This window comes from Thecamonas trahens (assembly GCF_000142905.1).
Source record: "Thecamonas trahens ATCC 50062 unplaced genomic scaffold supercont1.14, whole genome shotgun sequence".
Classification (NCBI taxonomy): Eukaryota; order Apusomonadida; family Apusomonadidae; genus Thecamonas; species Thecamonas trahens.
This window is the reverse complement of record NW_013657666.1, coordinates 486,353-508,141: the sequence shown is the minus strand read 5'-3', so window position 1 is coordinate 508,141 and position 21,789 is coordinate 486,353. Positions and strand designations below refer to the sequence as shown.

Genomic DNA, 21,789 nt, shown 5'->3' with positions numbered 1-21,789 from the left:
GAGGGAGGGGGGTATGCGTACCATGCGAAAGGGAGTGGAAGAGTGGGAGGGAGTGGAGAGTGGGCTGAGGGTCAAGGAGGATGGGTGTGGTGAGTCAAGTGTAGCAATTGTTGTGCAGGTGTGTTACGGGTGCTGCTTGCTCTAGTTGTTGGTGTACGGTCTGTCACAAGGGGGGGGGGAGGGAGTGCGTGACGGTTGTGAAGAGAGTCTCATCGTGTGACTCAGACTCATTGCCACTCACGATCACTCACTCGTTGCCAAGGTCATTCATCATTTTATCATTCGATATCAACAACAATCAAGGCACTCCCCCCCCCCCCCTTCCCATCGATTATTATTCGTTGGCCGTGATCATTGTTTGCTGGCAGCTGACAGTTGACCGAGTGACAACCGTTCGTTCTCTCTCTTGAGTGGCGCCAACGCTCCCGCCTGTGGCCGGTGCCTACGCCCAAGACCACGACCACGACCACAGACCAAGACCAAGACCAACTTCACCCCACCCCATCACCACCACCCCATCACCACCACCACCACCACCACCACCACCACCACCACCACCACTACCACTACTACTAATACTACTGTTATTGATCAGTAGCGTACTTTCATCTCATCATGGCCATTCGTACTCAGTTTGAAAACTCGTCGGACGTGGGCGTCTTCTCCATTCTCACAAACTCGTACTGTGTGGTGCCCATCGGAGGATCAGAGAACTTTTACTCCACCTTTGAGGCTGAGCTTGTGGATACAGAGCCTGAAGTGCCTGTCATCCATGCTTCCATCGCTGGTTGCAGAGTTCTTGGCTCGCTGGCTGTCGGCAACTCGCGTGGTCTGCTCGTTCCCTCCACCACTACCGATCAAGAGCTTCAGCATCTGAGGAACTCCCTTCCTGACAAGGTCGTCGTCCAGCGCGTTGAGGAGCGTCTCTCGGCTCTGGGTAACTGTGTCGCCTGCAACGATTATGTTGCTCTCGTTCACCCCGAGATGGATCGCGAGACCGAGGAGATCATCCATGACGTCCTTGGCGTCGACATCTTCCGGGAGACCGTCGCCGGCTCGGCCCTCGTCGGCACCTACGCCACCTTTTCCAACAACGGTGGTCTTGTCCACCCGCACGTCACCGTTGAGGAGATGGACCAGCTCGCCTCGCTCTTCCAGGTTCCCATCACCGCCGGTACCGTCAACCGCGGTTCCGACATGATCGGCGCCGGCGTCGTCGTCAACGACTGGATTGCCTTTGCCGGCATCGACACCACCGCTCCTGAGATCTCCGTCATCGACGACATCTTCAAGCTCCAGGGCACTGCCCCGTCGTCCATGATCGAGGAGATGCGCGGTGCGCTCATCGACTCGCTCGCTTAACCTCTCCTCCCCGCTGGTGGATCGCGCTCGTAAACGTGCACAGCCTTTTACACTCCGCCAACCGTGCTTCGCCGCCGCCCGCGCCGCAATGCCTGAGCAAGTCGCCGCAGCTGGCTTGACACTCGGTCGACGGTAAAGACCGTGAGTGCGGTCCGAACCGTCCGACCGCGTCGCTGCAGCGCCGCGCCGAGGCCAGGCACCGCCGATCGCAGCGTGAGGACGTCAAAGAGCTCAGAGCCCGGCAGCGCGACCAGCGGCCGTCCTGCAGCCATCATCCACGGCGCCGCCGCCAGCGGCGTCCCATGTCCGCCGCTCGATCGCAGGATGCCATGCTCGAGCGCATGCATCGAGAGGTGCAGGCCACCAACGTCGTAGCACACAAATCGCGCCACCTCGCCGGGCGTCACCAGCTCGTTGCCTGCAAACTCAACCGCGGCGTGGAGTGCGAGCGTGTTGAACAAATTGAGCGCAAGGACCATGATCTCGAGCCGCGACGCAGCGTGTAGCGCCACAGACCGCAGCTTGAGCGTCGCCAGTACAAACGAGCGGTACGTCGGGAGGACTCGGATCTCTGCCGCCTTTTCCGCGCTCACCTCGACGCCGCCGGCCGGCTCAACCAACGCCGCGATCCGGGCCAGCAGCATCTCCGAGAGCGTTCCGAGATCTGGTGCGCCAAAGTCGACCCATCCCGAGTCCTCGGATGCTCCAGCCAGAGACTCCTTGGGAATGGTGTTGAGGACATAGAGCGTGCGCGCCGGCGGAAGGCTCGCCAGCAGCCTGGCCCGTGCCGCCACGTCGACCACGTGTGCACGGAAGGCCTCGGTCTCAGCAAGGACCGCCAGAAACGCCGCTTTGGCGCTGCACTGGGCATCGTTGGCCGTGCCACAACGCGCCGCCACCCAGCCGCCAACGTCAAAGACTCGCGCATACGGATCTGGACTGGCCGTCGACGAGCCCGCATCGCCGCCAAGAAAGTCATTGATGCCGTCGACGGTCCAGGCCAGATGCGGGGCGAGAGCCGCGGCAAGAGCGGAAGCAGCGACGGCCTCGGTCGGCTGCCTGTCGGCGAGCTCGGCAAAGCGCAGGCTGCGGAGTGTGGTAGCCGCTGCATCCTCCATCACCAGCAGGACCGTCTGCGGAAAGCGCGGGTGCGGACAGGCACCGTACACGAGATCAAGGTCAGCGTCGTAGACAAGGACGCCCGGCGTGCGCGCCATCGTTGCGCCAAGCGCGGCAGCCTCCTCATTGGATGCATGCAGGCCAAGCAGAAACGGCGCAGAGCCATCGGCGAGCTGCAGCAGGGCGCGGCGCGGAACAAGCGACGCAAAGGCGTGCGGCCAGACAAACGGTGCTAGCAGCGTCCGCAACAGCGCGGGCGTCCGCGAAGCAACGACAGGCGACGCCGAGCACACGACAACTGAGGCCTCGGTCAGCAGCGCCACAACCAGGCTCACAAGCGACGGTCCGTGGAGGGAGGCCAGCCATCTCACGTCTGCAGTCCCGGCAGACGTGGGAGCCGTCGTCGCCACGCCGTCCGCGATGCCGTCCAGGGGCATTGCACCGGCCACAGCCGCCGAGCTATCCGAGCCCAGGACCACGTCCCTCCCTGCAATCAACCGCAATCGATCACGATCCTCGCCCTCACCGTCTCCACCATCCCCACCAGGTCCGAGATGAGAGCCGCCAGAGCGAGGCATAGACGGTGTCCATGACAAGCGGATGAGCGAGAAGCCATTATCAGACGGGGTCCAGGCACCAAGAGCGGAGGAGAGGAGGTCCGAGACAGGATCATCATCATCATTGTCATCATCATTGTCATCATTGTCATCATCATTGTCATTGTCATCATGATCATCATCATGATCGTGATCGTGATCGTGATCATCATCATCATCATCATTGTGATCGTGATCGTGATCGTGATCGTGATCGTGATCATCATCATCATCGTCGTCATCATCATCGTCATGACCTCGCGGACTGCTTGGACTACTGCTACAGGTAAATGTCGGCGTCGTCGACGCCTTTGGCGTCACACTTGGTATCTTGCTGCTACTCCTTGGAACTCCATGCACTCGTCGTCGTATGCGTCGGCTTGGCTTGGCCGACATGTCGTTTAGAGTCGTGTGTGGCGCCGGCCGCAGGCGGTCGTGGTCGAGTGCCGGCCGCCGGGCGACGGCCGCCGGGCGATGGCCACCCGACCGGGCACACGGCCGCCGAGCACACGGCAACTCTCAATTTTTTACTGTCGCGACGGTGGGCATGAAGCAACAGCAAGCATCGTCGCCCGATTTGATGCCGGTGGGGAATGGGAGGTGCTTTTTTCTTGCAGACACACAGGAAAACCCCATCGGTGGCTACATCCTACACCCGAGGAGACGGCATCGGCGACCGCAAGGCACTACGCAGCAGCTCGGCTACCTGGGCGTTAGCAGCATAGTCCAGTGGAGAGCGCCCAAGATCGGCAATGGCGCCCGGCTCGGCACCAGACTCAAGCAGCGCCCGGATGATATCAAGCTTGCCGTTGTACGCCGCCACATGCAGCGGCGTCCATCCGGCGTGGGTCCGCCCCTCGACGTCGGCACCTGCGCCAAGGAGCGTGGTGACGACTAAGAGATGGCCCTTGCCCGCCGCTGCATGGAGTGGTGTCATCCCATCGAGGTCGCAGGTCTGCGGATCAGCCCCAGCCTCGAGCAGCAGCTGGACCGCGGCCTCCCGCCCATGGTAGGCCGCCGCGTACAGCGCCGTCCAACCCATGAGGTTAAAGACGGCATTGGCGTTGGCGCCGGCCTCCAGCAGCGCCTGCATCACATCGGTGTGTCCGCGCCGTGCCGCATAGTGCATGGCGGTCAGAGCTGTGACCGAATGGGTAGCGTCGGCAAACGCGAGCTGCAGCGACGAGTCCTCCCCGATCGGCTGGACCAGTCGCTGAACTGTTGCCAGGTCGCCGGTATCGGCCGCCGCTAACAGCGCGGCGTCGTTCTCTTTGGTCGCACCGTGCGCCTGCAACTCGCGCCGCACATCGTCCGACTTGGCCAGCTCAAGCGCAGTCAGTCCGTTGGCGTCGCGCGCTGAGATGTCGACCGCGGGATACTTGAGCAACTGCTCCAGCGCGTCGAGCTGACCCATTAGCGCCGCCACATGCAGCGCCGTCCGCCCATCGGCGTCGAGCCGCATAGCGTACGCGTCCTGGTTTGCACCATACTTGGTTGCATTGAGCAGCCGCGGTATGGCCGAGTACTTGTTGAACGCCGCCGCAATGTGGAGTGCGGATTGGCTTGTCGTGTTGCACACGTTGGGGTCCGCGTTGTGCGCAAGCAAGTTCTCGATCATGTCGTCCAGCCCCATCTGGACCGCAATGATGAGCGCAGTCTGGCCCTTGGCATCCGCCAGATTCACGTCTGCCCCTGCCTCGAGCAACATCTGCGCCATACCAAACGAGCCGACAGCGAGCGTGAGAGAGAGCGGTGTCGCCCCATCGGCGCGCTGTGCATCAAGCGGAGCGCCGGCCGCAATGAGGTCGCGCGTGATGGACAGTACATCACGTGCAACAATAGAGTTCTCATCACCCTCTTTCACCGCAGCAACCAGGTGCAGTGCCGTGTTGCCGTTCTCGTCGCGCGCGCTGGCAAGCGCATGTCCGTAGTACCGGATCAGCGGTTCTGCATACCGGTAGTTGGGCACTCGACAGACAGAGAACAGCGTCTCCACTCGCGCCGCAAAGGCATTGCTCTCTACCTCGATGTAGTTTGGATTGACCACCGGGACACTGCCCGAGCTGAAGCTCTCCAACGAGGTGAGCGAAGTGTTGAGCGCTGACGATCCGCGGCCGACCGCCCGTCGCTCGCCATCACGACCGCCACGCCGCCCGCTACTCCGCCCGCGACCCCGTCCGCGAACGCGCGCACGACCACGTCCCTTGCCGCGGCCGCGCGTTGTCTTGCGCCGACTTGTTGCTCCTGTACTGCTCCCGCCGAGCTTCTTGGCTTCGGCTGCCCGCGCCTCGCGCTCTGCGCGCACCAGCTCAATTGCTCGCTCACGCGCAACTTGCTGCCGCTTGACAGACCGGCGCGCAAGGAGTTTGAGCAACGCCGTCATGCACTCGTACGCCTGGCTCCGGACCGCTACGTCTAGCGGCGCGAGGCCGGCAACCGAGACCGTCTCCAAGTCAAAGCCTGCCTTTTCCACCAGCGGTTCGATGAGGCTCGCCAGCGCGGGCTTGCTTGATACGTAGTGAAGAGCAAGCAGGACCGGCGGCGGGCCCTCGAGTTGGGCAGCAACGGCTGCAAACGGCTCGTCAGAGCCCGACTCGTCCTCGTTGACAGCCGACGTAGCATGAAACATGCCGCGCAGCTGATCCATCGCCTCCAAAACTGGCTCGATCGCACCCGTGTCAAGCGCAGAGACTACAGCAGCCACAGCAGCGTTCGGCCCGTCATAACCGTAACCCTCGCCGCCGGCATCCTCCGACTCGTCCGACTCCTCGCCAGACTCGGACGCAGGGTCAGGAGCAATAGTCATGATGTCAATTTCCGCTCCCGTACCATCATCACCCTCAGCCTCGGCCTTGTCTCCGCTGTTGGCGTCAGCCTCGTGGCTCTGGGTCACAAACGTACTCGCCGGCGCACTTGGCTGCGCCAGAAAGGCAAGCTCAGCTGCAGCGTCGGCGTAGGGATTGACCTCGGCGTGGGCGGCAATGCGCCGCTGGAGCGCAGCGGCGCGCTCCATGTCGTGCGGCGCCTGCCGGAGCCGTGGATAGTTGGTCAGGTGCAGCGAGCCGCTGAAAGGGCCGATGGGTGTGCCAACGTTGAGGACGAGCTCGCGGGAGAACGGGAGCGCCAGTGCCAGTGGTGCGGTGCCTGAAGCCAGTTCAGCCTCGGCGGCAGCCACGTCGATGCTGTCCAAGAGACTAGAAACGTCAAAGTCGATGCTGGCGATGCAGACCTTGCGGTCACCGTGGCCGAGCATGCAGAGCCGGAACGAGAGCGTGAGCGCGCGGATCTTCTCCAGCGTCAGCGTCTTGACCAGCGGCTCGCCAAACATGCGCGCGTCCCATGACGGAAGCTGGTGAAAGAGGCACGGTTCGGTGGTCATGGTCTCGCCAGCAAGGTCGAGCTCGAGAAACGCACCCTCGAGGTCGACGAGGGCGGCCTCGGCCGAAGCGCGGTCGAGGCGGACGGTAGAGAGGCTCAGCTCGACGGGGCAGAGCTCCTGGATGACGCAGTTGAACGAGATGCGACCGCGATCAGCATGGCGGAGCCTGAGTTGAACCAGGCGATTTGGGGCGCCTGTGGCTAGATCGAGGAGCGAGAGGCGGGCATGTCCGATCTCCTCGTGCTCGGCTTGAAAGTCCATGTCGTAGCAGATGAGGACCATGTACGCGTTAGCCAACTCGTCGATGTGGGAGAACTCAAACTCAAACTCTGCAGAGTCTGGCCACACCGGATCGAGCTCTTCAAAGATGGGCTCTGTCTGGAGCAAGGCCACGGGCGGGCCGCTATCACCCTCGAGCACAACACGATGCTTGGGAATGACGGTTCCCAGTGATCCAGGACGAGCGCTGAGAGAGGCACCCGAACGGGAGCTGATCAAGGCACCAGAGCGGGAGCTTTCACCATGGAGAGCTTGGATATGATTCTGAGGTTCGACTGTCGCAGAGGTGCCATGGCTGTCACCGGCGAGGTTCTTGGCGTCGCTGGCGCCATTGCTGCCATTGTCACCAGCGAGCGGTCGGCCAGGACGGGTGGGGACACCAAAGGCGACCTGAAGGTATGGGTCGGCCAGGTGATTATGTGCATCCATCCAATGTAGCGAGTGACCACGAAAGTCGCTGAGGCGGACATGGAGCGCAGTTCTCCGCATGGTCGTCCCTCCCAGCCGTGCCTCTTGCCCGACGTCTCCTCCGCGGTTGGCGCGAAGTGGTGAACGAACCGAGTTCGAACCGGGGCCAACGATAAAGGAACGTTTGCTGCAACGCTCGCTGCAGCAAGGGTAGAGGCGAACCATAAATTCAACCATGGCGAACGATAAATGAAACGATGGCTGCTACGATTAATGGTACGAGTGCATACAGGCGGGTGGTCTGCTTTACAGGCTCAACTACTGGACAGGAAGCCGCGGCTCGGCACGGTTGAAGAGGACCGAGGCAATGTGCTCCATGGCGAGGGCACCGATGGCATCGGCGACGAGCGTGGCGACGACGAGGAGCTGGAAGGAAAACGAGGGCCACGGTGCGAGCTCGGCAAGGTAGGCAAGCGGCGGGATGACGCCGAGCGCAAGGAGGATGAGGAGCGAGGCCATGGTGGCAAGAATGTAGATGAGGATCTTGTTCTCACGGAGACCCTCCATGAACGGGTGCCCGCGGTAATTGATGGCAAAGTTGGCGGTCTGCATCCATGCCGAGAGGATAAAGACGACGTTGTTGACGACGTTGGGCTCAAAGTCGGCCTCGAGATCGGCCGAGACGACTTCGTTCGGCCCGAGGCCGATGGCGTCCTTGGCAGCGGCGACGAGGTACATCAGCGCGCCGAGGTGGACCGCAAACTGACCGAGGAGCGAGACGAGAAGGTAGGCGGTGAAGACCCGCGGCTGCGGCCGTGCGGCAGAGAGGGTCGGCAGCGGCTTGGACCGCGAGATGAAGAGGAAGCAGACCGCGACCAGGATGCCCATGAGCGTCATCTGCAAGTCGCCAAACTTGACGCCATCGAGGTAGAGGACCGAGAGCGCGTAGGCGTTGACCAGGCAGTTGAGGGCAAGAATGCGGTACATCTGGTGGGTGGTGACGAGCGTGCACCGACCCTGCTGGATGACGAGGCAAATGGCGTGGATCGACGACGACTTGGAGGTGAATGGCGAGGCAATCGACGCATCGCCGAGCTTGATGACCGGCTCGGACGACATGGCCGCCGCCAACGAGCCCTGCGGCGCGGCACCGCCGGAGCGGTTTTTCTTGCCCTTGCCCTTGGCCCGCGCCTTGCGCCGCGCTGCCGCCAGCTCCTTGGCGCTGAGGCCTGCGCGCTCCGCCTTGCGCTTGCGGAGCTCAGCAGCCTTGCGCGCGCCCGTTGACGACGCTGCAGCCTCGCTCTCGTCGTCGTCATCATCATCTCCAGCAGCGTGCTCGACAGGAAGCCCAGCGTCGGCCCGGATCTTGGCCCGGAGCGACGCACCGTTGTCCACATTGAGCAGCGCTACGCCGACGTGAGCCTGCTTGAGCGCGCCGACATCATTGGTCCCGTCGCCGCACATGAGTGTGGTGAGGCCGAGCCGCCGCAGCGTCGCCAGCACCAGCTCCTTTTGCTGCGGGGTGACGCGCGCAAAGACGCGGACGTAGGGAAGGAGCGCGTCAAGAAGCGCGGGATCGTGGTCGGCGAGGGCGGCAAAGCCAGGTCCGTCAAGGGCCACGTCGTAGCTCGAGACAAGCTCGCCCACAGTGGCGGGTGTGTAGGCTGCCACTGGCAGACGGGTGAGCGACAACTCGGAGGCTACACGCCGGGCGGACGCGCTAGAGGTCGAGAGTAGGATCGAGAGCTCGGGATCGATCCACTCGGTCGGCATGCCGCTCACCGGGTCGGCGAGAAGAGTGAGGACCTGGCGGGTGGCCATGCCGAGCTTTTCGGCGACCGAAATGCCAGTCAGGAGCGCGTCGCCGGTGATCATCATGGTCCGGTGCGACGACTCGTGCAGCTCGTCGATAGAGGCGAGCGAGTCGACCTTGAGCGGACAGTTCATGACCAGAAAGCCGGCAAACTCGAGGTTCGACTCGGCAACATCACGCGGGACGGCGCTCGGCTTGGCAGCCTCGGCCTCGGTGAGCGTCCGGGTGGCGAGGGCGATGACGCGGGCGCCCTTGCGGGCCCAGCCCGAGTACGCCGACCAGTACCAGTGCGGAAGGTCAGCGACGCAGTTGGCGATGACCTCGGGTGCGCCCTTAGTGAGCACCATCGGCGTCTTGGCGCCCATCCCGCCGTGCTGGATCTTGGCAATGACCGACATGCGCTTGAGGCTCGAGCTAAAGTGGAAGACCCGAACATGGAAGGCCGAGGTCTTCATGCCGCCGCGGCCAATCTCGGCGCCGGTCGAGGTGAGGTGCCAGCGCGAGGCGTGGAGCGCGGCCCGCTCCATCGGGTCGCCGACGACCTCGGCCCGCATGGCGACAAGCGAGTGGCAGGCGCCGAGGACAAGGCCGGCGGCCGGCGGGGCAGAGCTGGCGCGGACGAGGCGGTCAGGGTTGTTGGCATCGACGCCGGCGACACCACGGACCACAAGCTCCTCGGTGGTGAGCGTCCCGGTCTTGTCAAAGCAGCAGACGTCGACCTTGCCGCCGTAGGGAATGCGGAACGGTTCGGTGCAAAACACGCCCTTGGACTGGAGCGCGACAAGGGACGAGTTGACAGCCATCGAGAGCTCCATAGGGAGCTCGGGCGGCACGACCGAGGTGACAATCAGGATGCACTCGAGCAGGAGCTTGGACTTGGGGAGAATGGCCCGCTCGATGCCGGTAGTCCACACATGCCACGCTGCGAGGAGGGCAAACGCGAGGAGGAAGCAGATGAAGCCCAGTGCCTCGGCGTTAGCCGCGGTCATGCGCTGGGCAGCAAAGACAATGGTGCGGACGAGCGAGCCCTGGGCAGTGTCAAAGCCGGTGCGGACAACCATGCCGAGGGCAGCGCCAGAGCGGAAGGACCGGAATGGGACGGCACTGGTCGGCTCTGAGTGCTGGACCACCGTCGTGCCACCAAACACAATGTGGAGCTTGTCCGACTCGAGCGAGAGGGTACGGTCGGCCGGCCAGGCGTCGCCGCCCTCAAGGAGCGGCTCCTTGGCCTGCGGGACCGACTCGCCGGTGAGCATGGCCTCGTTGACAATGACCTTGCCGTAGAGGAGGACGACGTCGCAGGGGACGGCGCCCGGGTCGGCCTCGTTGCGGCCGCGTGGGCCGGCGAGAGCAATGATGTCGCCGGGCACCAGCGTGGTCGACCAGACTGACGACCACGTGCCCTCACGGAGGACATTGACCTTTGACGGCTCGGGCGACATCGAGCCAAGGGCGGCCAGGTTGCGCAGCCGCTGCTTGACCATGACACCCTCGAGGAACAGAAGCATGACGAGCGTGAGCAGGGCGTAGTGCCAGTACTCGTCGAGGAGCCAGAGAAGGACACACATGATCTGAAAGACAAAGAACGGCGCAAGCGCGTGCTCGATGTACATGTCCTTGAACGTCCGCGACGGGACGTCGAACGAGTTGCCGCCGTACATCTCATGCGCCGCGGCGAGGCTCTCGGGCGACTCCAACCCGCGTGCAGCGGCATAGAACTCGCGCGGCTTGCCGATCGGAAGCTCTGGACGACCAAAACCAAAGCGACCAGCACCATCAAGCTCGCCAAAGCGATAGACTTGCTGCTGAAAGACGACAAAGGTAGCGTCCAGACCTTGACGATTCTCACTCTTGCGCAGATCCAAGATCTGGGCCTTTCCACGAAGCTTTGTAGGCAGAGCGAGGACCGAATCAGCCCAAGCGAGTGACTCTGCGTTGCACACCAGTCGCCTTGCCGTCAAGCGAGCCTTGAGAGGAACGGACCAGTAGCCAGCGAGGAGGACTGTAGCTTGGATGAGGAGGACAGCAGCGAGGAGAAGCCAGCACTCGAGACTTGACCAATGGGGAAGGTACGAGAGACTGGCAGCAAGGGTAGTAGGCAGTCCAAGTACGAGAGGTACATACTGGCAAGCAGAGAGTACCAGAGAATGTCGAAGGAGTACAAACTCAACTTCGTCGTCTGCGCTGAGCCCGCTCATGGTGGACGGGGGGGGGGGGGAGGGGAGAGGTCTTGGTGACTTGGTTGGGGATCGGTCTGAGTGGGCGAGGCGGGGGACGGGGGACGGGGGACGCGGAGAGGGCGATCTGGGACGGGGAGGGGAGGGGGAGAGATCTTGGTGAGTTGGTGGAGAGAGGGAGAGAGGGAGAGAAGGGGGGAGGGGGGTCGAGGGATTGGGGACGAGGATGGGAGGGGGGAGGGGGCGGAGAGGGGGGGAGGGGGGATCGAGGGGTCCGGGATCGCAGGATCGTGGACGAGGATGGGAGGGGGAGGAGGGGTCGGGGATTGAAGGATCGTGGACGAGGATGGGAAGGAGATCGAGGGGTTGGGGTGGGGGGAGAGGTCTTGGTCACTTTGTGGGAATCGGTTTGAGTGGAGGGTGGCGGACAGGATCAGAGGTAGGCGGAGACGTGAGAGGAGGGGAACCAAATCAACCATGCGGTGGTGCGATGGGCCGGGTCATCATCATGCTCACCCCTGCGATCCAATGTAACCATAACACACCGATCAACACCGATCAACCACCCTATCAGCCAATCCCATACTTCCTCTATCTCCCCTTCCCTCCTCCAGCCCCCTCCACCCCCGCCTCCTCTCAGCAACAGCCATCATAAGCCATCGGTCACGTGTCGTCTGTCACCGGTCACAGCTCAGCCATAACCACTGGCACTCGACACTCGACCGACGACAACACGACGACGACCACCACCACCACCAGCACCAGCACCAGCACCAGCACCAGCACCAGCACTCCACCCACCCACGCCACCACCACCCACGCCACCACCACCCTCTACCACCATGCGCGAGGTGGTAGACTATGTAGTCTTTGGCTCTGCAGACTGTCCAGGCTTTGCCAAGGTACGTCCCTCCCAACTGCCATACACCCACACCCCCCCCTTGCCATGTCCCTGACAGCCGTTGCCGCCCTCCCCCTCCCCCTTCCCCCCCTCCCCGCCCGTCCCCTCTTCCCCCTCCCGCCCTACCCCCTACTACCTACCCCCTACTACCTACCCCCTACTACCTACCCCCTACTACCTACCCCCTACTACCCTTCTACCCTACTACCTCCCTATCTTCTTTATGTAGAGTTGTTGTGGTGGTATGGATGGGGGGGGGGGGGGGGGGGGCGTATTGTGAGGAGGGGGTGGGTCGGGGTCGGGGGGAATGGTCATGGGAATGGTCATGGGAATGGTCATGGGAATGGTCATGGGAATGGTCATCATCGTTATCATCACCAGAATCATAGTCATCATCATTATGGTCATCATCATCATCATCATCATCATCATCATCATCATCATCATCATCATCATCATCATCATCATCATCATCATCATCACATCATCATCATCATCATCATCATCATCATCATCATCATCATCATCATCATCATCATCATCATCATCATCATCATCACCACATCCCCTCACCACATCCCCTCACCACATCCCCTCACCACATCCCCTCACCACATCCCCTCACCACATCCCCTCACCACATCCCCTCACCAATTCCACATCCCAAACCACACAGGCGGAACGGCTGTGCGAACTGATGGCTGCCCGCTACCCGCACTTTACCTTCAAGCTGTACATGAAGGACCCGGAAGAGTATGACGATGGCGTGCGCAAGGCCGCTGATACCATGGGCTTTGTCGTCGGAAAGCTTGCGAGTACGCCTCAACCGGCGGTGCAGCCGCAGCCGCAGCCCTCGACCCTCGCCAGCGCCTTGTCGTCGAGTTCGATCTCTGCTGCTGGCCCAAAGTCAAACGCCTTTGTCTCGCCGCTCATCTGGACCGGCGTCGGACGGTGGGTTGGCTCGGTCGACGAGTTTGCCGCCGTGCTGGAGCACAAGTACGACTTGTTTGACACTGAGCCGCCCGAGGTCTACGAGGCCATTGCCGCAGAGAACATGGCGGTTGTCGCCGCTCGCCAGGAGGCCGAGGCCAAGGCTGTTCAGGCCGCCTTCCGCGCCCAATTCGACGACACTCGCCTCCCAACCGAGCTGGCCTATGTCCTCGGTAACCGGCTCATCCGTGAGCCGCCGGCCGAGGCCCCACGCCTCCCGGTCGTTGCCACCATCGATGGCGAGGTCGTCACCTCGGTTGTCGGCTGCTCGTACGAGACCGGCCTTCTTGCTCTCAAGAAGGCCCGCCGCGCCACCAAGCAGTTCAACGGCATGCCGTTGGAGAGCCGCCTCGCCGTGGCAAACAACCTCGCCCACGCCCTCGCCTCGGTCGCCCGCAAGTTTGCCGCCGTCGCCGCCGCAGAGTCGGGCATCCCGTTTGTCACCGCAGAGGCCCGGGTTCAGGCTGCCTTGGACCAGCTCGCCGCCGCCGTTGCAGGCATGCAGGCTGTGGCGAGCGCCGACAAGGCCAAGCTCGACGCCGCCCGCGCAGAGTACATGGCCAAGGTCCACGAGTGGTACTACGTCAAGAACGCACCCATCGAGTACGTCATGCTGCCCGAGGCCGAGACCTCCGAAGTCACCCCCGACGCCACTGGCGACGATACCGGGACCGAGATGCTGTCGTCAACCGGCCCGCACGACGAGGTCTCCTCGCGCTCCTCGTTCACCATGTACTCGACTCGTACCTCGTCCGAAGCCGAGATCAACGACCAGATGTCGGTGACCTCGGGTGCCTCACGCTCGCTCCTCCGCGTCGGCTCCGTTTCCGACTCGACTGCCTCGCTCCATCTCCCCAACATCAACTCGCCTTACACGGCTTCGACGCCGCTGATGGCAGGAGGTGGGGCTTCAATCGCAAACAACATGCACAAGCTCTTCTCCGTCCCGTCCATCCTTCGCAACGCAAACGCCGCCTCGGTCACTTCGGTCCTCTCCTCGGCTTCGTCCGCCAAGGCCGGGCCGTCGCTCGTCGAGCCGCAGCCATACGTCCCCACTCACGCCCGCCTCGGAGTCGGCCCGGTCCTCATCTATGTCGACAACCACATGCCGCTCGACCTTGTGGTTCACATGATGGCCCCGGCCCTGGTCTCGGGCACTCCCTTTGTTGTCCTCGCCCCGCCCGAGACTCCGCTCACGACGCTGCTGCTCGGAGCCGTCCTCTCGTCGGTCGGCGTTGACCTGCCGCGCGGCGCCTTCTCCTTCCTCGTTTTGCCCAACCCGGAAGAGCGTGCCAAGCTCGCTGCTGACGAGCGTGCCGGCGCCCTCCTCGCCCTCGCCGACCCGGCCAGGCTCGCTGCCCTCGAGGCTCCGCTTGCAGAGCTGGACGCCATCGCTTTCTCCGAGGCCAATGCCGTCCTCGCCAAGCAAATGGCTGAAAAGGCCGGGCCCATGCACTCGATCGGCCTCGCTGCCGCCATCACCGTCGACGCCACTTTCTCAGGCTCGACCTCTGGCGTCCTGCCCACCATAGGCCCATCCAACACCCGCAACTCTCTTCTCGCTGGCTCACGCGAAGACTCGGCCGAGTCGCTGCACCAGCTCAACGACTCGATTGCCCGTCTCGAGCTGGACAAGGTCCGGGACGCCAGCTCTGACTCGGGCTCGGCCTCGCCTGAGCCGAGCAGCGGCAACGAGCCGGACTCAGACCCGGATGCAACAGATGCAGCCGCGGGCAACGAGGCTGAGCAAGCTGCTCCGCCGGCCGGCCCCTCCCCGCTCATCACCATGTCGCCGCTCGTCACCCGGGTCTTTGGCACACGCTCCGGTTGTCGCCGTCATCGGCCCGAACCACACCGTCACCCCCGACCTTATTGCGCTCCTCAGCGAGGCCATGTTTGGCTCCTGGGCCCTGCACTTTGCCCCGCTCCGGCGAGTCCTTGTCCACGCCTCGCACGAGGACGCTGTGGTCAGTGGCCTTGCCGCCGCTGCCGCTGACATGTTTGCCGCCTCTGGCCAGCCGCTCTACCCAGACGCCCGCATGGGCGTTCTGCCTGGCGGCACTGCTGCTGTCCGCGCCCTCGACCGTACGGTCGAGAAGATGCTGGCCACCGCCGGCTCCACCTTGGTAACCGGTGGACGCCCGGGCTCTGGCCGCAACGCCATGGTCTACGCGCCGACCCTCATCCAACTCGACGACCCGGCCTCGCCCTGCGGCCTCGACGTCTCCATCGTCGGCCCGTACGGCACCGTCGCCATGTGGTCGACTCCGCGTGCGCTGCAGACTGCCCTGGAAGCCTTTGTTCCGCCGACCGAGTCGGACGACGAGCCCGTCGCCCGTCACCTGCCTCGAGTCCGTATCGGCTTATTCGACGGTGACGCCGAGTCTGAGCTCGTGGCTACACTTGTGAATGCCTTTGACATTGTCGATCCCCTTGCTCCCGTCGACGAGCCTGTCGTGCCCAGCATTGACGTCGAGGGTCCGGAAGGGGCCGCTCAGGATGCCGAGGCCAGCGACGAGCCAAACGCCGAGCCAGCCGAGTCAGACGATGCGGCTGTCGGGGCCAGTGACGAGCCAAACGCCGAGTCGGACACCCGCAACGGCCGTGTGGCCGACACCGCTTTCGACAACGACGCCGACCGCCCGCTGCCTGACGCGCTGCACCCGCGGCTGGAGATGCTGCCCAGCCCGGCCCGGCTCCGGGTTGCGCTCACCGTCGGTGCCCTGCCTGCCCTGACGCTCTGGGATGAGGCCTCGCTTGGCCGTGAGACGCCGGACGCCGCCCAAGTTGCCATGGAGTTTGTCATCAACCAGCTGACAACCTTCAAGGAGCTGCCCGGCCGGGCAGTCCCGCCGCCCAGCACCGAGCTCTTGCGCGAGCGCCGCACGTTTGATGCCACCGGCCGGCGGTACTCGCACTCGGCCGGTGGAACAACTGACACGGGCCTGGTCTCCATCCTCCGCCAGCCGTCCAACACGTCAAGCAAGCCTAAGCGACCGGTCAAGTTCAACCCGCAGGTCCGAGTCCGCCACATGAAGGAGTAGTCAGTCGCCCGACATCGGTCCCTTGCCTCTGTTCACCGTGGTTTGTTTAACACCAGCACGCACCACATTCATTCTGCCCGGCACGTTGGCGATGACAGCGAGGTCGAGTTCAGTCGATCAATCGATCGGGATAAATCGGTCGAGTCGATCACGTCGGTCACGTCGGTCGGGTTGGCCAGGTCGGTCAGGTTGGTCGGGTTGGCCGGGTCGGGTTGGGGCCGGGTCGGTCGGTCGGGCAACGGGCGGGCGGGCAGCGGTACCTCACGCCGGCAGTAACCCCGCAGCGAGAGCGGTGAAGGAGGAAGAGGGCGAGCAAGAGAAGGAAAAGTAGATATGGGGATAGAAGAAGGATGGGTGTACCTCCTTCGAGGAGGAGCATGTGCTACTCGTCGTCTTCCGCCAGGTACACCTGTTTGGCTGGCGCTGCTTGATGACACTCTGCTGTACTACGCCTCGGCACCAACATCACGATCAATCGCCTCTGCGCCGCTCTTCTCCACTCAGCTCCAATCTCTCTCCATTGGCAATGTCGTCGCTCTCCCGCCTTCTTCCATGTACCAAGGCATGCATGCTGCAAAGGCTTCTGCGCGCTCCGCGAGCTCAAATCTGCCCGTCGATCACTCTGATCATCGTTTGTCGTCATCACGCCGCCCTGCTCCCAACTCGCTGTCATCATCACGCCCACCTATCATCACCGTCATGGAACAGGCTCGTCAAAAGGCCGATGGCGAAGACCGTCCTGGCCTGGCGTCCGAGTCGCCTGCGGATGCAAGTCCGGCTATCGATGAGCCCGTGGCGGCGTTTGTGTTGAGGACGCCGAGAGAGGGCCTGCTTCTTGCGCCGCTGACGTCTGAGGAGGCGCATGCGTGGGTCAACTCGCTGCGGGCGGCCCAAGCTCTGTTTTTTCCGCTGCTGGCGTCGGCGCCAAAGCGGGAAGGTCCGATGCTCAAGCTGAGCGGGACTCGGGCGGCCGGGCTGTTTTTCGAGCCAAGATGGGCGACGCTAGCCACGGGCCGGCTATTCTACTTTGCCAACGTGGATGACGTAACGCCGCGCGGCTCGGTGGGACTGGACGGCGCCGAAGTCTTCTATCTCGGGGCGTACGCGCCCGAGCTGGGCGATCCGCTCGAGTACGCGGCTGCGCTCGAGGCTCGCGGCAAGGCACTGTGGTCGTCGCCGTCGTTGGCCATCGCCGAGGCGCACATTGTTGAGCACTGCTTTTTGGTAGTGTCGGCTGACGGCAATGTGGTCCTTGCTGCCGCCTCGGAGGACGAGGCCTTTGACTGGATGCGCGACCTGACCCACTCGCGCGACATCCTCGAGGAGGCCCTGCGGCCGACGGCGTCTCACAAGGCGCTCTACGCCAAGGCCGCCGCGCATCTAGCGGCCAAGTACGACACTATGAACCGGCCATCGGCCAAGCCTGTGGTGGTGCCTGCACCACGCCCGCGCGACGCCTTTCTTCTTGCCGAGGCCGCGGTCGATGTCTCGTCGTCAGCCTCGCTCGCTCGCCAGTTTTCCACCCGAGCTGACGGCAAGGGGCGCCGAGTGGGAAGCAGGGTGACGTCGGGCCAAACCTCGCCAGACTCGCGCCCCGCACGCACGCCCTCTGGCCTCTCAGCCCCGCCGGACGCAGCCGAGACACCGCTCTCGCTTGGAGATGCCTTTGACTTGCCGCTCTCGTCGCTGCTGACGGGCGTGCAGCTGGTTGTGGAGACTCGGCGCCGGCGCGGGATGAGCCACGGCCACCCTTCGACTGGACTCGTTCTGCTCGACGCTAACGGCGTGCTCGTCAGCGCCCTCCACCGCGACGAGTCGGCACAGGAGCTGAACTATGTCTCCAAGACCATCAAGCAAACCTCGTCGCGACGGGTCGAGACCTTCCGGTTGGATCTGCTCACTGTGCCACCGCAGGTGGAAACCATCTGCTTTGCCCTCACCCGGGCTGTCGATGATACTTCCGACGAGCTCTTTGGCGGTCTTGTCGGGCTCAACTTGCAGCTCACCGATGGCCTCCCGACAGGCATGAGTGCCGCTACCGAATGGGCAACCGGAGCCTGGGAGCTGTGGCTCACCTCTCAGGGCCGCGGCGCACAGACTATTTTCCTCCCGGCTCTCGTCCGGACTGCGCCGGCATCAGTCGACACTGGCGCTGGCGCCGGTACGGTGCCAGAAACGGCAATGGCGTCGTCGTCGCAGCGGGCAACGTCGGTTAAGAGTTCTGGCTGGCAATGCGCGTTGCGGTTGGACTTTTCCAAGGCCACGCACCTTGCACATCTGGTGTACGATCTCCGGACGGTCGGGTGGGAGCCGTCGTCGCTCGCGCCACGCAACGTCTCGACGGTGGAGTTCAAGTGAAGGCCAGAGAGCTGTCTCTTTGTCGTTTGCTCGCATTCAATGGAGCGGCTCAGTTAGTGTGAAGTTGCCGAGCGAGCAGTCGCTGCTGGCCGAGGGGCCCGCGGCCGCGCCAAAGACCTCGCCAGAGAGGTCGTAGCCTGTGTCGCGGATCTGCGAGATGTGCTCAAAGGCACGGCCCGAGGCCCAAAGCTTGGCGACTGACGAGATGGAGTGGCCTTCGGGCTCGAGCTTGATGGCGGCAGCCATGGCCTGGTTTTGGGAGAGGATACCGGCCGCCGGCTGAGTGATGCAGACGACCACGTCGTCGAGCTTGCGCAGCCGGTAGGGGGTAGTCGCGGCGTTCTTGAGCAAATCGAGTTCGGCAGCGGTGCTTGGGTGCGTGGCAAAGGCGTCTTCGTCTCCATGCACGTTGTAGTAGAGGTCAAAGAGGGCGACGAGATGGGCGCTTGGCAGCGGGACGTACGGCGAGTGGGTAGCGTCAAGGGCGAGGCGGTAGCGCGGGTACCGGCGCGACTTTGGCGAAAAGGCAATGACGGCCTCGAGCGCCGCGAGCTTGTGCTTGAAGAAGCTTGGCAGGCCGCGCCAGGTGAGCGAGAGCCGCTGGATGGGCGCGGTGTGGAGGGCGAGAACAATGGCAGCAAGACCGGCAAAGTTGCCGAGGAGAAGCGAGGCATGGGCGACGTCAATGACGTAGCAGAGCGAGTGGAGGCGCTCGACAAGAACCACATCGATGGTGCCCGAGTCTAGGGCCTCAGATGAGGCGATGAGCTGGCCGGCCTGGACAAGGTGCGGCGAGGAGAGCAGAATCTGGCTCTGGGTCCAGCTCATGATGTGGAGCAGTTGGTCGAGGAAGTGGCCCATGGCCGGCGAGGCCAACGACTCGTCGTCGGTAGCACCGGGAAAGGCGACAAGCTGCGGAAAGGTGAGGGTGGCAAGCGAGGGAGTGACGAGCGGGTCGAGAAGAGATGAGCGGCCGTCACGAACCACCGTGGTGGTCCAGTCAACGGCTCTGACCTTGGCAAACTGCTTGTGGGTGAGGAGGGCGAGCTGGCGGGCGAGCTCGAGCGGGTGGACGTCGAGGACCGAGGTGATCTGGGCTCTGAGCGGACGGATGGGCTTGGGGACTGAACTGCCGCTGACGGGCGAGTCGGGCGTGGCCATGACGCCGAAAACGGGTTTGACGGCGTTTTCGACAGCCGGGTCGGCGGCAAAGACAATGGCGGAGGCGTTTCCGGCAGCAGCGCCAGACGTGCCTGCAGACAGCATTCTTCCGTCGGATTGGATGCGAGATAGGCCGGCAGCGGCGCGCTCGCGAAGCGCCGAATGAGAAAGAACCGGGTATCGGGCGAGGTAGGAGCGACAGGCGTAGAGCGGACGGATGGCGTACTCGCCCGACTGAAAGACGAGGGCGGTGTCGATGACGTCTGCGAGAGCGGTGAACTTGCGGATGTTGACCATGCGCGACTCGGTTGCGTCGCACCAGGTCTTGTGGGTGGCCTCAATGTTAAAGAGCCGGGCCTCGTACGGAACAATGTAGGGGACGGCCGGCGGCGCAACAGAACTCATGACGTCTGCCGTGGTCTCAAAGCGGAGGAGCGGAGCAACGAGCTCCTCGAGGGTGGCGAGTCGGGCGCGAGCGGCGGCGGGAACGAGATCAAAGGTCGCCTGGACTGGCGGCGAGAGGAGGGTAGAGACGATGCACACCAGCGAGGCGTAGTTGTCAAGCACTGCACAGCAATGGGCCATGTCGACAAAGGTGACGACGGCGCGGGCGCGGTCCTGGGCCAACGACGGGGTGGTGACTTCCGAGGCGACCCAGGCGGCGCGGCGGGCAAAGCTGTTGACAAACGGGCCGAGGGCCGGCTGGGCCTGGTTCTTGAGAAACTCGTGAGGCTTGATCTGAGTGTAGGCCTCAAAGTCGAGGAGGGTGAGCTGGCGGGCCCACTCGTAGGCCGAGAGGTCGCTGAGGGCGGCGACCGAGTTTCCGAGGTTGTCGTCGGTGGTGTGCGGCGGAGCAAAGAACGGCGCGAGGCGATCGATGTCGTATGACGCTGGGAGCATGACCGACGCGAGCGAGGTCTCTAGAACATCGAGCTCTGTGGAGAGGAAGCCAACGAGGCGGGCTGACGGGGCGTCGGCCGAGACGCCGGAGGACTTTGACGACTGAATCGAGTCAAAGAAGCCGCGGACAATGGTGGCGAGGTTGTCCTCGGAGAGGTCTGTGCCTGCGGTGGCGAGCCAGGCGTGGAGGAAGAGGAGGGCTTGCACACGGATGGCCTCGCCGGTCTCGAGCGAGGACCAAGTGACGCCGGCGAGGATGGGTCCGTCGCGGTTGGCGAGCGTCCCGTTGGGGTCAACGAGCGTCGGCGGCAGGGTTGCGCCACCGTGGTGCGGGTCAAGCACGCCTGCAGCAGTGTGGGCGAGGAACCGCTGGACGACGGCCTTGAGAAGGAGCGTTGACGGGAGGTAGCGCTTGTGGGTGTAGAGAAAGACCCGCAGGAGGTGCGGGTCGACGTGGGCCGGCTGGAGGAGCTTGCGGAGAATGGCCTCTGGTCGGGCAGCGTTGATGCTGACGTTGATGTGTGCGTTGTCATAGACGCCCGGCCCAAAGTACGGGTAGTAGACCTCGAGCTCCGGCTCGGCGTCGGACATCTCGGGCGCTGGTTCATCGAGGGCGGCAAGCACATCCTGGTGGATGGAGGCAAAAGTGGAGCGGAGGACTGACGCAGACTTGTCGGAGAGAGATTCTGCGCCGAGGGCGCGGACCTGGGCGCGGAGATGCGATGCGGCGGCGCGAAGCTCCGAGACGGCGGCCTTTTGCTTGTCAGACGAGACCTTGGAGTGGAGGAACTTGCGAAGAAGGGCAGTCTTGAGCTTTTGACGCATTTTGTTGTCGGGAGCAAAGGCGACCCACCAGCGGGAGAACTCTGCCAACGAGACCTTGCCATCTGTGTTGAGATCCATGGCATGAAACTCTGCTTCGATGGCAGACCGCTCGAGATCAGGATCGAGACGAGAGGCCAAGACTGCAAACTCGTCCAGAGAGAGAGCACCGGAACGATCTTTGTCAAAGAGAACAAAGGCCTTTCTCGCTTCATCAGCCTTGAGCTCACGAACAACTTCAGTCATGTCTTGATACTCTGCCTTGACACTCGCCACTTCGGCCTCTGTCGCCCCGCTTTCTTCCAGCCGCCGCAGCCTGCTCCTCAGCCTCCGCTTCTCCTTGAGCAAGTGTCGGACCTTGTCGGACACAAGGCCCATGATGCCTTCTACCCCTATTTCGTTCATGTGGAAGAGTCGGGTGGGGTGAGGGGGAGTGGGGTGTGTGGTGGGGGGGGGGGGGGGGTGGCGAGTGGGCGGCGC

The 21,789-nt window shown here is 63.5% G+C and overlaps 7 protein-coding genes across 7 annotated transcripts; 3 read left to right on the top strand and 4 right to left on the bottom strand.

The window, feature by feature from the left end:
* Window positions 1-545: 545 nt before the first annotated feature.
* AMSG_03852 (eukaryotic translation initiation factor 6-2) lies at window positions 546-1,414 on the top strand. The gene has a single exon (XM_013904301.1). The coding sequence runs from the start codon at window positions 616-618 to the stop codon at window positions 1,360-1,362; it is 747 nt and encodes a 248-aa protein (XP_013759755.1). The 5' UTR covers window positions 546-615; the 3' UTR covers window positions 1,363-1,414.
* AMSG_03851 (uncharacterized protein) lies at window positions 1,283-3,201 on the bottom strand. The gene has a single exon (XM_013904300.1). The coding sequence runs from the start codon at window positions 3,057-3,059 to the stop codon at window positions 1,410-1,412; it is 1,650 nt and encodes a 549-aa protein (XP_013759754.1). The 5' UTR covers window positions 3,060-3,201; the 3' UTR covers window positions 1,283-1,409.
* Window positions 3,202-3,726: 525 nt separating this feature from the next.
* On the bottom strand, window positions 3,727-6,738 carry AMSG_03850 (ankyrin repeat protein; the record flags this gene model as incomplete). The annotated part of the gene is made up of 1 exon (XM_013904299.1): window positions 3,727-6,738. One exon carries the CDS (start codon window positions 6,736-6,738, stop codon window positions 3,727-3,729), a length of 3,012 nt encoding a protein of 1,003 aa, XP_013759753.1.
* Window positions 6,739-7,430: 692 nt separating this feature from the next.
* On the bottom strand, window positions 7,431-11,154 carry AMSG_03849 (endoplasmic reticulum Ca-transporting P-type ATPase; the record flags this gene model as incomplete). Its single annotated transcript, XM_013904298.1, has 2 exons — window positions 7,431-11,001; window positions 11,119-11,154. 2 exons carry the CDS (start codon window positions 11,152-11,154, stop codon window positions 7,462-7,464), a joined length of 3,576 nt encoding a protein of 1,191 aa, XP_013759752.1. The 3' UTR covers window positions 7,431-7,461.
* A 1,577-nt stretch (window positions 11,155-12,731) lies between these two features.
* AMSG_03848 (uncharacterized protein) lies at window positions 12,732-16,135 on the top strand (the record flags this gene model as incomplete). The annotated part of the gene is made up of 2 exons (XM_013904297.1): window positions 12,732-14,831; window positions 14,914-16,135. The coding sequence occupies 2 exons, from the start codon at window positions 12,732-12,734 to the stop codon at window positions 16,066-16,068; spliced, it is 3,255 nt and encodes a 1,084-aa protein (XP_013759751.1). The 3' UTR covers window positions 16,069-16,135.
* Window positions 16,136-16,932: 797 nt separating this feature from the next.
* On the top strand, window positions 16,933-18,688 carry AMSG_03847 (uncharacterized protein). Its single transcript, XM_013904296.1, has one exon. It carries the CDS (start codon window positions 17,011-17,013, stop codon window positions 18,424-18,426), a length of 1,416 nt encoding a protein of 471 aa, XP_013759750.1. The 5' UTR covers window positions 16,933-17,010; the 3' UTR covers window positions 18,427-18,688.
* AMSG_03846 (uncharacterized protein) lies at window positions 18,438-21,687 on the bottom strand (the record flags this gene model as incomplete). Its single annotated transcript, XM_013904295.1, has 1 exon — window positions 18,438-21,687. One exon carries the CDS (start codon window positions 21,685-21,687, stop codon window positions 18,463-18,465), a length of 3,225 nt encoding a protein of 1,074 aa, XP_013759749.1. The 3' UTR covers window positions 18,438-18,462.
* Between the last annotated feature and the right edge of the window lie 102 nt (window positions 21,688-21,789).